Source organism: Dysidea avara, chromosome 7 (assembly GCF_963678975.1).
Source record: "Dysidea avara chromosome 7, odDysAvar1.4, whole genome shotgun sequence".
NCBI lineage: Eukaryota > Metazoa > Porifera > Demospongiae > Dictyoceratida > Dysideidae > Dysidea > Dysidea avara.
This window is the reverse complement of record NC_089278.1, coordinates 29,097,701-29,113,469: the sequence shown is the minus strand read 5'-3', so window position 1 is coordinate 29,113,469 and position 15,769 is coordinate 29,097,701. Positions and strand designations below refer to the sequence as shown.

The 15,769-nt window shown below is 38.8% G+C and overlaps 1 protein-coding gene and 1 pseudogene across 1 annotated transcript in view; one reads left to right on the top strand and one right to left on the bottom strand.

The window, feature by feature from the left end:
• Window positions 1-15,516, top strand: part of LOC136259548 (uncharacterized) — a 38,058-nt gene extending 22,542 nt beyond the window's left edge. The window contains exons 2-7 of the mRNA XM_066053012.1: window positions 5,387-5,751; window positions 5,884-6,443; window positions 7,793-7,848; window positions 8,498-8,599; window positions 9,060-9,397; window positions 14,921-15,516. Of these exons, the coding sequence (XP_065909084.1) occupies window positions 5,509-5,751; window positions 5,884-6,443; window positions 7,793-7,848; window positions 8,498-8,599; window positions 9,060-9,397; window positions 14,921-15,307 (1,686 nt within the window). The 5' untranslated portion in view covers window positions 5,387-5,508 and the 3' untranslated portion in view covers window positions 15,308-15,516. The remainder of the gene's footprint in view (window positions 1-5,386; window positions 5,752-5,883; window positions 6,444-7,792; window positions 7,849-8,497; window positions 8,600-9,059; window positions 9,398-14,920) is intronic.
• Window positions 391-1,853, bottom strand: LOC136262143 (uncharacterized; annotated as a pseudogene).
• Window positions 15,517-15,769: the final 253 nt, after the last annotated feature.

Here is a 15,769-nt window from a genome sequence, read left to right as displayed (position 1 = left end):
GTTCTTCACCCAGATGGTGAGAAGTCTCAGATCCTTTCCAGACTATCAGCATAGACAGACTATGCATCCAACCTTATCACATCACTATGAGGAAGAGTTGGCTTTTCTTGTCTTGGCTGGTAGGGCAGTTTGAATTCGAAAATTCGTGTTTCGTTTTCTGCTTTTTGAGAGAAAGCAACCCTGTGCCGGGAACCCAGTGAATCATTTCCTTATTACTGTGCGTACTTTTTAACTACTTTAACTTTAGATAATATCTAGCTAAGCAACAAGTTTTGTCCTGTTCTTTTGTGTGGAGCACGAAATTTAAAAAATTATTTTTGCATCTCACGAAATACTTTTTTTTTCCCCTAGCACTAGATGTTGAAGTGCTAGACAAAAGTTTGACTGAGATTAAAGGGAGCAATTTAAATAATTAGGGGGAAGGCACCCGACCCTCTGATAGTACAAGGTCAAGTGCCCTATGGCTGATGGGACAACCACTGTGGGAGCGCGCCCCCCTAAGGCACGCAATCGCTGAGCGGAGCAACGAGAAGCTGATGCGACAACGTAGCCAAGACATCGCACTGCTGTAGGGAACTTCTCTCTTCAGGGACAGTAAGTAGGCTAGACGTTTGTAAAACATGCTGGTACATCCACTGATTCCACCAAACGTTGAAAAGACTATTGGGGTAAATGAACCCATCTCAACCTCCCTAATCCTCTGCTCATATTTCCTACGTTTCTCCTTTTCAAATCTCCGATACAATGAAGCCACTGGTGTAGCACGGTATGACGAAGCAGTTGGATTAAACACCTTAACATCAAAGAAAGCCCATTGGTGGTGACCACCCCAGAACCCAACAGCTGAAACATCCAATCGTGCTCCATCCTCACGATTTGCAGTAGCGTATGTGAGTGTTTCACCAGAGAGAGACTGTAAAGGGGGCTCAACACACACATCAGTACAGACTTCTGACAGGATGGCAGCAGTAAAATCCCTAAGTTCGTTGTGCCGAAGGGTGGGGTAGCCACCCGTAGGGCAGTTCATGGAGTGGTCCACAGAGAATCTTTGACCACAAACACACTGGGTTGGCAATCCAGATGGGAGCCACCCATAGCGTAAGCAGAGAGCATCACGGAAGGCACCCTTATGCAGAGCAAAACCATGCTCCTCTACAGGCAAAGCGGAAAGCCAAGAGGAGGCCCCTTTCTCGCTAGACAGTGCATGCCACAATCCTCTGCAGACCAACTGGTAGTGATTGACACAAAGTGGCAGCGACCTCATCATGCGCTCGATGCTTCATTCGCACAACTTCACACTTAGCCGAGCGTTGGGCCTCCAAGGTGTCAATGCTAAATGTTAGCTCCTGCTGAACAATCAAAGCAACAAGCGCAGAGGTAATCTTCACAGAAGAATCAAACTCAGCATCAGAATGAGATTTGGGATCACAGATACCAAGACCACCCAGTCTAACAGGTAAGGAAAAAAGAGCCCTCTCCACATCACTAATAGATCTCCCAGTCAGTGCGGGCAAAAGTTGAAGAGAGATGATGTCTTCCAGTGGTTCGAGAAGGGAGGAGATTGCTGGGATGGTATGCACAAAATAGGTCCACTTGCTACACAAGCCATGCGTAAATGCAGCATACGCAGCATGAGGGTGAGTTTTTGCAATATTAACCAGCCGGCGAACACAACGGGACCATGACTCGACTTTCTCAGTAAAGGCGCGGGAACCAAGAGCAGCTCCAAGATGACGTTTGCCCTCTACAGTGATGCTCACTCCCGTGCCAGCAAACTGTTGTTTGGCTTCATCTAAACGTTCTGGTTTAACAATCAACCATGTCTTCGCAGCATTAGGAAAATACCCATACATGAAGCCAAGGTCCTTGAGCTTACACCACCAGTCATACAGCCCCCGCAGAGTTCCCCCAGCCGTCGCATCATCGGCAAACCAGACTTGTGCCACATGGGGATCCTGCAGTGAGGCAATTAATGGTGTAACACTGATGGAGTACATAGCCTTGGCTAAAGGATCGCCTTGTGTGGTTCCCTCAGAAGAAAGTATATGGCGACCATCAATGAACAGGGGGATGTCTTTCCGGTAAGTGTTAATGAGAATGTTGGCAAGAGGAGGGCACAATGACTGCATATTATGGAGTGACACCTGACGATTAAGACAATTGAATGCATTTGAAGCATCCACTAACAACACCCCTTCTGTTGATGGATCAGAATAGATGGATCTCATGGTATGGACAGCTGCCTCACAGCCCGCATCCTGCCCCACACACAGCTGAAGTGACCCAGCTGCCTCCAAAATGTCCAGCTTAATGATCAGCAAAACAGCCTTGGCAATGATCCGTCTCACCACTTCGCCTATTCCAATAGGACGTACTCCGGGGCATTTGTTGAGGGCAATGAGACGACATGCCACCAAAGCATCGATACCACCAGGATCAACACAGGAGATGCACAAACGGCGAGCAACCAGTGCCAGAGAGTTACACAGATCATCAGATGCCCGCTGGAATGAGGTACAAAGGCGTCTCCATCCATAGGCATCCAGTCCAGATGGGCCTGCAGAGCCCTGAGTTCGAAGGGCAGCACGACGAATCACAGTCCCATCCAGGGCATCAAAAATCACTGGATGAAATTTTTCATCATTATTTGACAATGGCTTGAGGATATCAGGGTGAGCAGGCTGACACTGAGGATGTTTCTTCAAAAGTTCATTATAAACGGTCCAAGAAGGAGAGTCTGGATCCAGAAGTGTATCTAGTTTCATCGGAGCGCCGGAATGCTCGGTGGAATCAATGAGATTGATAGCAGCCTTCACATTGCCACGCAACATGTGGTTAGCAAATCGACGGCACAAATGTTCAGTGTTATCTGTAGAGTTCTTAGATTGTGCACAAAGACGTTGCTGTATAACTGTTCCTTCATTCAGCAACTCAGCAATCTGGCCTTGCTTCCACAAATCAAGACGACGTTCCAAACAAGCAATAAAATCCTTTGACTTAGCAGATCGATGTGGTTTCTGCAGTAAAAGAGCACACATTACCATAGCAGCCTTAATAGCAATACACTCAAGAGAACCACCCTCCCCATACGCAGCATATAATCTGGCCAATTCCTGAACAAAGGCTTTGCCAACCCTCCCAAATGGGACCACAAACAGGTTACAGCGCCAGTGCACTAATATATTGTATGCGGATGAAATCTCCTGCACAAAAACCTCACCATCAACTTCATTCCACTCAAAGGAGGGGGAGGACATACTTAAAAACTGAGGCAGCTGGGCCGCCACGGAGGGGACAGGCTCCACTCCCTCCTCTGCTACCTCAGAGGTGGCAGAAAAGAACGGCAAACAAATTGGACAGATATATTGCTCACCATTTCGCACTATTCGCCTCCCTTGAGCCTTGGTAATTCCTACACAGTCTCCATGGTACCAAATCTTACAAGCCTCACTACGGATATCACACGAAATCATAAAACGATTGTTCTCTGGTTGTTGGCAAGAACACCACAGCTTGTCTGGAGCGTTGTTCACCTCCGCAGCAGCAGCCACAGCAGCTTTACGTCGTGACGAGCGACGCATTTCCAATTAATGCCTCCTACAACCCTGCAGAAAAGCGACAAGCGAGAAACCACGCGACAACAAAGCATTGGCCAACCTTTCGTAACACCGTGCGTCGGTGAAGGCAGTCGTACAGCGTGCCTAGTAGCTCGCAGGACGCGGCAATACAGGAGGCACTGGAGAGTCAATCACTCGAAATCACGTGACTTTATATATATATTTTTTTAAATCGATATTTCTGTGAAGACAACAATAGTGCCTCCGGTTTCATGGTGGATCTAGCAATGGGATACTACAATGAACATCCCACAATGGTAGGGGGTCGATTTGTAAAAGTTGATTTTTCGGATTGCGGACCCTAACTTAAGCATGTTAACCCAAGCATCAATGTAGCAACAACTGAAAATACCCACTATAACATTAAACTATTTGACAAACGTTGTTCTCAGAAAGTGATTAGTATATGGCAGGATGTTTGGAGCAATGGTAAGATAACAGTGCACAGGTCAAGAAAACACACTGGCAACTTCTTGCAATTGAAAAAAAACATTATGATGAATGTTCTATTAGAGTAGTTGGCTGTTCTATTAGAGTATTTCGATTTTTAGCAGCTTATAGATTAAGTTTCACTCCAAAAGTATAATTTGAACCCCATCTTAGTAATTCTAAGTAAAGAGTAGCCATTCTCCCTTCTCTTTCTATCTTTTCATTGTCCATGCATACATATAAGATGCAATTGCATCTATGCTGAGAAGCTTCCTAGCTTGCACACGGTAAAATTTTGGAGGGGGTGCTTCAGCTCCCCAAGCACCCCCGTTAAATCTTCCCTTGCTGTAGAGAGTTCAGCTACGAACAGATCACCCTGTAGAGATTCAGCTACAAACAAGTCACCTTGTAGAGAGATCAGCTAGGAAAAGTTACCTTGTAGAGAGTTCAGCTACAAAGAAACCATCATGTAAATAGTTCAGCTACGAACAGATCACCCTGTAGAGAGTTCAGCTAGAAACAGGTCACCCTGTAGAGAGAATCCTGTAGAGATTTCAGCTACACACAAATCACCCTGTAGAGAGTTCAGCTAGAAACAGGTCACCCTGTAGAGAGAATCCTGTAGAGATTTCAGCTACACACAAATCACCCTGTAGAGAGTTCAGCTACATTTCAAGTCACCTAGCAGAAAGTTTAGCTGCAAACAAATTACCGTAATTTGCTTTTTTCGTTGTAAAATAATTTTCGCATGTAAAATTTGTACGAAAATTTCTTGCACGAAAATTTTTATACAGTATCGAACTACTCTAATAGAGCAGTCATTCTCGTAAATCATACGAAAATATTTTTGCACAAAAATTTTTATTACGAAAAATTTTTTGCACGAAAATAAAGTGAATTACGGTATCCTGTAGGAAATAATGATTGGCATTTAATATAAATATATATATATAATTTGTATAATTACTGATAAAATCAAAATAGTTTAAGTATTAAAAATCTTCTTTAAATCTTGATTGTAATTAAATCTTTTTTCCTTCCTGTGGTAAAGAAAAAAAGATAGGTTTAAAAAGCCCCAAATACGTACAAGAAGAAGTGATATCTAATCAAAAACAGCCAAGCTGTATAAAAAGTGTGCAGCCCCCAATAAGGCCATGGTGAAAAAAGATGTGAAATCCAAGGTGGCAGCTGAATTGTTGTTATTAAAATTTTTACCATTAACCTACCATCCCAGCCATTTCTTGGCCGCCACCTTGGATTTCTTTTTTCACCATGGCCATTTGAGTGAGATAAATGACAATATAACAAATACTGTTACTGTAAATCGGTTAACTTAACAGTGGAAGACACAGAAGTGCCTGGTGCTGCTACAGAAAGTACCACATCATTTTGTGCTGAGAGAAGTGACTTACATGATAACCACTTGCAAGTGCCAAATAATCCAACATTGCTAAATGATAAGATGGATGCTCACGTGAATAATGAAACATTGCATAACTCCTTAAGGAGTTCAGTAAGAAATATTGCAGCTGAAGTTTTTACGACACAGAAGTGTAGATTAATGACAACTCTGATTGTTATCATTTGTGTGATGATATTGTTATTTCTTGCTTCGATTGTCTGGTATAACACAGATCCACCTAGTGCAGAAACATATTTAACAGAAAGCACTATCTTTTATAATCTAGAAGTTGAGAATTGCATGGTGAGTACTTTACCAATGTGCATATTATTATTTGCATGATTATGTCAGTCTTGTGCTACTATAGTTACTGTACCATGCATTACATTTGCCTTACTTGGTATATACATTCATTCTCTTATGTGCATATATTAGGCTACTTGTCCAGTGCCTGACTCTACTTGGTTGATGGACCATTGTAAAATAAACATTTCTGAATATCAAGATTGCAAATTGAATTCTATGGCCATATTAGGTCTACACTCAATTCATTACTTAGGGTTAAACAGTACTGCTTCTCAGTGTGGTACAAATGATACTTTATCATTTTTCTGCAATGCAACACTTCTATTGTGTAATGGTAGCAGTTCTTCAGTAGACCTGATTGAAGAGTGTGAAGAAGTTCGAGATAACAAATGTGCTTCTGAGTGGAGAATAGTGGAGAGCATTTGTAACATAAGTGTTGTCAATTGTTCAAGTTATTCTGGAGATGGGACTTTGACATTCTCAAAGGCTCCAAATCAGAATTGTCCAACTGGCTTTGACCATTTTTGTGACTCTAACTCTATATGCTTACCAGTGTGTGGTGAACAAATCTTGGTAATTGAAGGCACTCTTTTATTTTTTTTCCGCTTTGTAGCACCTTCATGTGGAATACTTGGATTTATTGTAGGGATCATTGCTATCATTGTCTGTTACTGCAATGCACATAAATTGTAAGTTTTACTACATGTTCATCTATTAAATAAAGACATCATGGTCATGCTAACCAGCTATAGATCCACCCCCTTGCATGTAAAGTAAGGTTATAATAATTTGACTACATTACTTAATGTGTAAACTGTTAGTCATGAATAATGCGATGAAGTTTAATTGTGGCCCATCAAACCTCCTTGGTTCAATGGTCAATTAATCATATCAATTATGATAGGCATGTAAGATTGTAAAGTATTTTATTAGCTGTGATTGAACATTGTACATGGGCTAGTGTACATAGGCTAGTATATTATACCTAGGGCTAAAACAACCATTCAATAGTTCATTATTTGTTCTAAATCAAATAAATTGTCTAGAAGAAAACATTTTGACTGCCTAGGAGACTCCTGTAAGCATTTGGGCGTTAATCAGATGGCTGCAGGTTCGAGGCTGCCCAGGTCCAGTTATGGATTTTTTCTTCCTTCTCCACCTTTTCAAACACAACACTTTAAACAGGCTGTGGGACCAGGTGTCTTACAGACTTTCAGCACTTGTGCTCTAAAGCCTTGATAATAAATAAATAAATATTCAAAGTTGTGGGAGTAGATTTGACATTCTATAGGCATACTTTACAATGGTAATGCTTTAAAAACGTTACAAAATATTTCATCATTTTCTTATAAAATATGGGGCTTGTAGTAATTGTACCAGCAGATCAGCACAAATGAAGCAGTTAAATTTCCTACAAAAAAATGTAAGTGTAAGTGTTTATGAATAAAGTATATACATTTAGAATATTCGAGTATTCATTCTTTTTAAAACTATTCATTTCATTAGCATTTAGAATGTTCATTTTAGCCCTAATTATGCCAGAATAAGTTCTGGTAGCTAAAAAGAACCAGGTGGGATAATAGGATGATCTTCTGCTGGTTCTTGCAATGTGTAGCTGCCAGAGAGAACATCATGAAGGCACATGCTTAAATATTGCTAGCATAACGTCTGTACAAAGATCAAGATTCTCTAATAGGGCAGTAACCCTGGACCTTAACCTAATAAACTGTCACCCAAATATTATGTGACTGCTCTATCAGAGTATCGCAACATTTAAAAGGATTGTTTAAAGCTTATATTTTGAGCTCCCAAAGAAAACGTATGTACAGCAACTTGTTCTGTTTCATGAATCACTCCAGGAGACATTCAGGAATATACATGAACAAAAATGAATTGCCAAAAATGGGTAATCTAAAAATCATTATGTACTCAAGCCTAATTGTACAATATTAACTATAGACTTGTGTCAGAGTATGCAGTAATTGCACATACTGTATTACATGTACACATTTGGGGTAATATTTAATGTTTTTTTTAGAATACAGTTTCCTCGGATATTCATTGTATACAAAATTATCATTTGGCAAATATTCTGTAAGTTGACTGACCATTATCATAACCACACACTTAGCATAGAGCCAGTAGAGTATAGTTGCATATAACAATGGATGATTAAAGATTCTGCCACCTCCACTACGCACACACAACACACAGTGACACACTCAGCATTAACAATAACACACCCACATGCAAATGTCCAAAATGCACTGTACTACTTACTACACACACATATATACATTACACAACTAGAAACACACACACTTACACACAAACGGACACACGCATACCCATGCAAGCACATGCACGCATACCCACGCACGCACACACACACATGCACACACACACATGCACTATGTACACATATGAATTTACTATAATAATAAGTAAACCACTGTCATGTGAACAAAGTAAGTTCTAGTGGTTCTGTAGACAATAATTATCATGATAATAGTGTAAGCATATCATTATTATAATGTATTGCAATTGCTATCATTACAGCCATTTCTTGACTGCCACCTTTGGTTGCAATTTCAGAATATTTTAACCCTGGCTTACCACACAAATGGATTATAATTAATTTAGGGTACAGCTGTTAAAAAGTTTATACATCAACTATACTTTACTTGTAATTTTTAAGTATTGTGAATGTCTACAGTGTTTACTTGTGCATGCTTTATTGCAGTGGGTTTTGCCATGCTCCCTTTTATTGTACCTTCATTGGTGTGCTCAGATCACAACAATCTAAAAAGCATTAGAAAACGTGTCTACTTTTGTGAGATTCAAGGTGTGTGTCACAATATGATCACATAAATATATATCATACAATAAAGAATTAACACCAAGCACTTCAAGACAATGAACACTCCAAAGCCATGGACACATTTCACCAATTTCCTCTACTGCAGTGATATATTATGTTGTTGCCAATAAATGACAGCTAGAGTTTTTAATTATGAACCATGTGCATATATTGACTGTTTAGAGTATCTGTTTTAAAATCATTTCAAAACATAATCCAAAAGAGTCAGATTAGCATAGGCTGTGTAAATTCCATGCCAAACTGTATAGTAAATCTAGGTAGCTATGCTCTGTAGAACATACTTATATGAATACTGACTGTCTAATGTGCTACATTATTTGTTTCCATGTTAAATAATACACTGCTAAATTACATAAAGTGACATGTGTATGAATTTGTCCAGCATATATATGCACAAGCCAATTTTAATTAATATTTTTTGTAGGATTCATGTTACAATTTTTGTACTCCTGTTTTGTGGGATTTTGGTGTTTTCATCTCCTTCACTTGTTTCTTGGTTTGGCTTTTCCATTCACAACAAAAGCATGGATGGACTCATCATCATGTAGAAAGAAAATCCACATTACTGAAGTGGTAATTGTAGTACTGTATGGATTATTGTCTCCAATAATAGCTGTGAGTGTAACAAAGCAACAATTTACTGGAATACGCTGTCTCCCTCAATCAAATTCTGTTGCATTTTATGGAGGACTATTACCAAATATTGTTCTATTTTGTATCGGTCTTATGTTTATATTTACTTCATGGTGGATTCTTCTGAAAGTAAGCTGAAAGTAAAAAGTGTGAATTTGAGTGAATGTTAAGTGTATAGTAATTGAAACATGCAAACAAAATACTATAAGTAATAGTGATACCATGGGCACGAGTACTTTGCCTGGTATGTACGCATTTACCCAAGGACCATAAGCAAGTGTGTATATACCATTCAAAGTACAAGTGCTGATGGTATAACTAATATGTGCCAACTGCTGGCATGTTTCATGAGTGTATTTATATTGGGCTTGTTAATTTCGATAGTGGGTACTGAAAACAATATAAGAATAATGACAAGGCATTGCTGTGCTAAGAGTTGAAATTTACATGCAGCAAAATGACTATACGAAATGTTTGATTGTGGGTTTATATAGTGAACAAGGAGACACAGGACCTCAAAACACGATTTGATAATGATGCCAGCTATTCACTATAATTATGAGTATGTTATAGCTGAGTATGTTATGAGTATGTTATATAGAATACCACTTCACCTCCAAATGCTTGGGGACTATATATAATGGCACAGAGATAAAAAAGGACATAAAAAATCTGAGGATTTCTTCGAATGAGTTAACATGATAATTATATGCACACCTAACTGTACAATATCTTGAGTTAATGAGATATACGCACTGTTTAGGCCCATATTTGCTGATTATTAGTTTCTCATCCAGTTTTTCTATTTATTATGATGTGGGCGGGACGGTACTACCATTAGGCCATTATATTATTAATTCCAAATTCTCCTTCTTTCCTCCCACAAATTAACATTGGTTTTAGTTGCAATCGTTCTCAATCAAGCTAGCAGGATTTCAGTTGACTTGAAAAACAGTCGAAAATAGAATCCACTGCAGCAATTTGCCAAGGAAACAATACAACTATACTCCTGGCACACTGTAGCATTAATTAAAAACTTCATCGATGATGGTTTGGTATCACGTGTTCTTCTGAGCATGCACGGAGTAAATAATGGCTTACCATGTGGTAGCCTAAGAAGGATGTGGGCAGTGGATGAGAAACTAATAATCATCAAATAGGGGCCTTACATTGCATATAATTATCTCGTGAACTTTCCTGAATCAGTGCAATATGTGACCAGATTTGAGAAAGGGTACTTTTCCACACATTTTACATACCAGGAAATAAAATTAATGATGTACCACTTTACTCTTTATACTGATTAACTTGCTCTTAGTATCAAAACACAGTCGGGTACAGTAGCTGTATTCATGGAAAATTTCAGACAATTATATGCAATGATACAAAAGGTATGAAGCTTCAAAGTTCAAAAAATGGGCCAAATTTTGTGGTACCTTTTTGCAAATCTGGTCACATATGTGATATATATGCAGTGGTTTTCCTTTGATCTGAGCCAAGTGTGAAAGTGGTACATTATGTATTATAAAACACAGTTTAAACAAAGCCTGTTTACTTTTGTTGAAGGAAAGCCCATTTACTGCAGTCATACATTGAACCATGATTCATGATAACAATACATAGCTTGATCTATTTGGTTTTGAAGTCCTTGTATTCACAGGCTTTTAAGCCTTCTCACAGGTCTCTAGTGGGATGGCATTTACAGAATAGAATAAATATCACTATCAGTACATGTTTTCTTGTGCATGCCTTTGTTCCTTTATCAAATAGTTAACTATACAGTGTCAAAACACTTTCGTAATCCTTTACATCTACCTAATATTTGTACATAGAACAATGTAACTCACATACAGTATGCACACAGATATAATTATGCGAGCTTTAAATTATCAAGACACACGGTAGTGTGTCGTGCGGCCCAAGAAGCCGGCGCGTAACACCCATGAGTATATTGACAGGAAGAAAGAAAACGCAATTTTCGCACCTCCGTAGCTCTGTGCTTCCTTGATGAAACAAGACGATTTTTGCTGTGGACATGCCCTCTAACTGCAGCACTCCACATTCCAAATTTGAGCGAAATCGCTTAGCGCGTTCCCGAGATATGCGACTTCAAAAATTGACTCAGTTTCTTCGTTTTTTTCTTCTTATTTTTCTTTTTCTTGTCGCACACTTACAAAAACTGTTATAAAACGCGAACGCCATATCCGATTGCCTTGAAATTTGGCACACAGAAGGGGGGTATAAAGGCGCATCTTGGTACCACCTTTGGCTGGAATGCAATAAACAGGCAAAGAGTTATGAGCGATTATTCACGAAAAATAACACCAATATGTTGTCACGCCTACAGGGTAAACCGCGTATGGGAAGACGCTGAAAATCGGTGGGTGAATAGGTTAACTATTGAACCTCAAACCTTTTGTGGTTTGAAAGAAATCGAGCTAAAAAACTGGAAGATACAACGAAAAAACCAACAGTGTGTAACAATTACGCAATCGAGATTAGCTAATAAAAAACGACTGCTTGCCACGCCTACCAGATAAACCGCTTGGGGTAATGCTTTGAAAATCGTTGTACAGATGGAGTAATCATCTTAGAAAGGCTCATCAATGGTGTAGAAGAATCAGACTTAAAGCCACGGAGTTATAACACGAAATCCAACTTGGTGCAGCAAGTGCGAGATCGAGATATACTAATAGAGCAGTCATCTTAATAGAGCAGTCACCCTGAAGAGAATTCAAGAGATCAGCTAGAAACAAGAAACCTGTATAGAGATCAGTCACCCTGTAGAGAGATCAGCTAGAAGAAGTTACTTTGTAGGGAGTTCATGCAACTATGGAAAGAGATAGTTCAGCTAGAAGAAATCACCTTGTAGAGTTCAGCTACAAAGAAACCACCATGTAGAGAGTTCAGCTACAAACAAATCGCCCTGTGGAGAGATCAATAGAAGAAGTTACCTTGCAGAGAGTTCAGCTACAAAGAAACCATCATGTAGAGAGTTCAGCTACAAACAAATCTCCCTGTTGAGAGATTAGCTAGAAGAAGTTACCTTGCAGAGAGTTCAGCTACAAAGAAACCATCATGTAGAGAGCTCAGCTACAAACTAGTGACCTTGTAGAGACATCAGCTAGAAGAAGTTACCTTGTAGAGAGTTCAGCTACAAAGAAACCATTCTTTAAAGAGCTCAGCTGCAAACAAATCACCTGTACAGAATTCAGCTACAAACAAATCACCCTGTAGAAAGATCAGCTAGAAAAAGTTACCTTGTAGAGAGTTCAGTTACAAAGAAACCACCATGTAGAGAATTCAGCTACAAACTAGTGACCCTGTAAAGACATCAGCTAGAAGTTACCTTGTAGAGAGTTCAGCTACTAAGAAACCATTTTGTAAAGAGTTCAGCTGCAAACAAATCACCTGTACAGAATTCAGCTATGAACAAATCATCCTGTAGAGAGATCAGCTAGAAGAAGTTACCTTGTAGATAGTTCAGCTACAAACAAATCTCCCTGTAGAGAGATCAGCTAGAAGAAATTACCTTGTAGAGAGTTCAGCTACAAAGAAACCATTCTGTAAAGAGCTCAGCTGCAAACAAATCACCTGTACAGAATTCAGCTACAAACAAATCACCCTGTAGAGAGATCAGCTAGAAGATATTACCTTGTAGATAGTTCAACTACAAACAAATCACCCTGTAGAAAGATCAGTTAGAAGAAGTTACCTTGTAGAGAGTTCAGCTACAAAGAAACCATTTTGTAAAGAGCTCAGCTGCAAACAAATCACCTGTACAGAATTCAGCTACGAACAAATCACCCTGTAGAGAGATCAGCTAGAAAAAATTACCTTGTAGAGAGTTCAGCTACAAAGAAACCACCATGTAGAGAGTTCAGCTGCAAAGAAATCACCCTGTAGAAAATTCTGCCAGAATCAAATTGCCCTGTAGAAAGATCAGTTAGAAGAAGTTACCTTTTAGAGAGTTCAGCTACAAAGAAACCATTCTGTAAAGAGCTCAGCTGCAAACAAATCACCTGTACAGAATTCAGTTACAAACACATCACCCTGTAGAGAGATCAGCTAGAAGAAGTTACCTTGTAGATCGTTCAGCTACAAACAATTCACCCTGTAGAGAGAGCATCTAGAAGAAGTCACCTTGTAGAGTGTTCAGTTGCAAAGAAACCACCATGGAGATTTCTGTAATCTATATAATAATTATTATGTATTATATATATATATAATTTGTACATTTACTGATAAAATATTTAAAGTACATCTACTCAGCGGCGGAGGAAGTAGTTGATATGAAGGGGGGCTCCGCTGAGCTGACCCATGACCCAAACTTATTTCTATAGTTTGGTAAGGTGAGACCAAAAAAAAAAAAAAAAAAGGTCACAACCAACTCACAAGAACTTTCCACCTCACCAGCTACCATTTCTAGCTGATAAACTACATAAAAATCCTTACATAGCTCGCTACACACTGACTACTTTATTAGAGTGACTGCTCTATTAGAGTATCTCGATCTTTATCACGGTTTTCAGCCCCACTCCAAGAAAGATAATTTCGGTGTGATATCATTCTGAGGGGGGATTTAGCCCCCCAACCCCCCCCCCCCCCCCCCCCTTTCCGCCGCCTATGCATCTACTTCATCTTTTCTTCTTCCTGTGGTAAAGAAAAAAGCATAGGTTAAAAAAACCCAAATACAAAAAGAAATGAAATCTAATCCAAAACAGCCAATCTGTAAAAAAAGTGTGCGGCCCTCAGAAAGGCTATGGTGAAAAAGATGTGAAATCCAAGGTGGCGGCTAAGAAATGGCTGTGATGGTAGGTTAATGGTAAAAATTTTAATAATGACAATTCAGGTGAATTTGGTGCCGCTTGGTCTTGGCACAAAATTCACCTGAATTGTCATTATTACAATTTTTACCATTAACCTACCATCACAGCCATTTCTTGGCCGCCACCTTGGATTTCACATCTTTTTCACCATAGCCTTTCTGAGGGCCAAACACTTTTTTTACAGCTTGGCTGTTTTGGATTAGATATACTTTACTGCCTATATTTGTAGATTCACTGGTCACGTTATACTGTTATATCAAAATAGCACACAGGATGTTTGCATTAGCTTGTTTGCATAAATTATGTCAGACCTTTCAACCTACAGGTGTACATATAAGCTGACTTTACATAATATATGCGTATGTAACAAAAATGCTGACATAGAAGGCTTAAGCCACTTTGAATGATCAAATCACTTTTATTATTGCTCTACAATGTTCATTATTAGGATTTTAACTGTTGTTTAAGTGTATATTGTGCAAAACTGCTAAAATACGTATATCTTTAATCCATGCACAACTACAGTGTACATTTTGGAAGACAATTTGCCTGTACTATTGAACATTGTCCATGATTTGCTTTAGGTATAACCTTGTAGTTTGCTATATAAACAAACATCTACAATATTAAGCTAATCCCTTTTTTTACAAACAAATTTCTATAGTCTATATACCCACAAGTCCTCTATATATACACCCCAGCACTGCTGTACCATTATAATATTGTTGTTAACTAAATAAAATGTTATTTATATCAAGTACCATATAAATGATACTGGGATTATTTTCATTAGTTGTAATTTTTCATCATTTCTTTTACTTAGAAGCATCGCTCAAGGTCAAACAATATCACCTTTGCTAAAATATTCTGTGAGATCTCGGGCTGGTCTGTTGCTGAAATTAAACTGAGTCTCTTGTTCTGCTATTATGTATTAATAATGTTGTCATATTCTAGTGCACATATGGTGGAGTTGATAAGTAAAGATGAGTTACTTGCTCATACTGACAAGTTTGTAGTCTGTTCACTTGGAGGTGCCAGAGAGGAGTGTGAGGAATATAAACTGGAAGCTATAAAGTCACTGAGTACTTCACTTGCTTTATTTACTATTGCTTTCTTGTTATACTCAATGATCAGTTTCACTCATCTGATGTATGTGATACGTTTCCAAACTGTGAGGGAGGCCATTTTAAAGATATTCAATAAGCACTGAAACATACATAGTAGCAAGAGTACACAACAATAATAATGTACACATGTAGTACTCTTGATAGTTTTTACAGTTTCTGTTTATATATGTACATAATTTTGATTATTGTGAATGCATGCATATGCATATATACATGTTATCAACTGCACTTTAGTAAGCTGTATGATATGTACAAATGGCACATATAGTTGAGTATCTGATGGTGGATTTGACATGGAACAATTGAAGTAAATGCACATGCCCCCTCTCCTAATAAAATTATTTTTATAATTATCTAGCTTAGCCAGAGGGGGTTGTGGGGAGATGTATCCATGCCCCTTCTAAATGCTATTTCTCTGTGCATGCTCAGTGTTGTAACATGGCTCTATGCATACTACAAAACTGGTAATTGAAATGGGCAGAAACAATTTAGATACTCTAATAGAGCAGTCAGTATGTAATAGTACAGTTATTATAAGCTTGTGT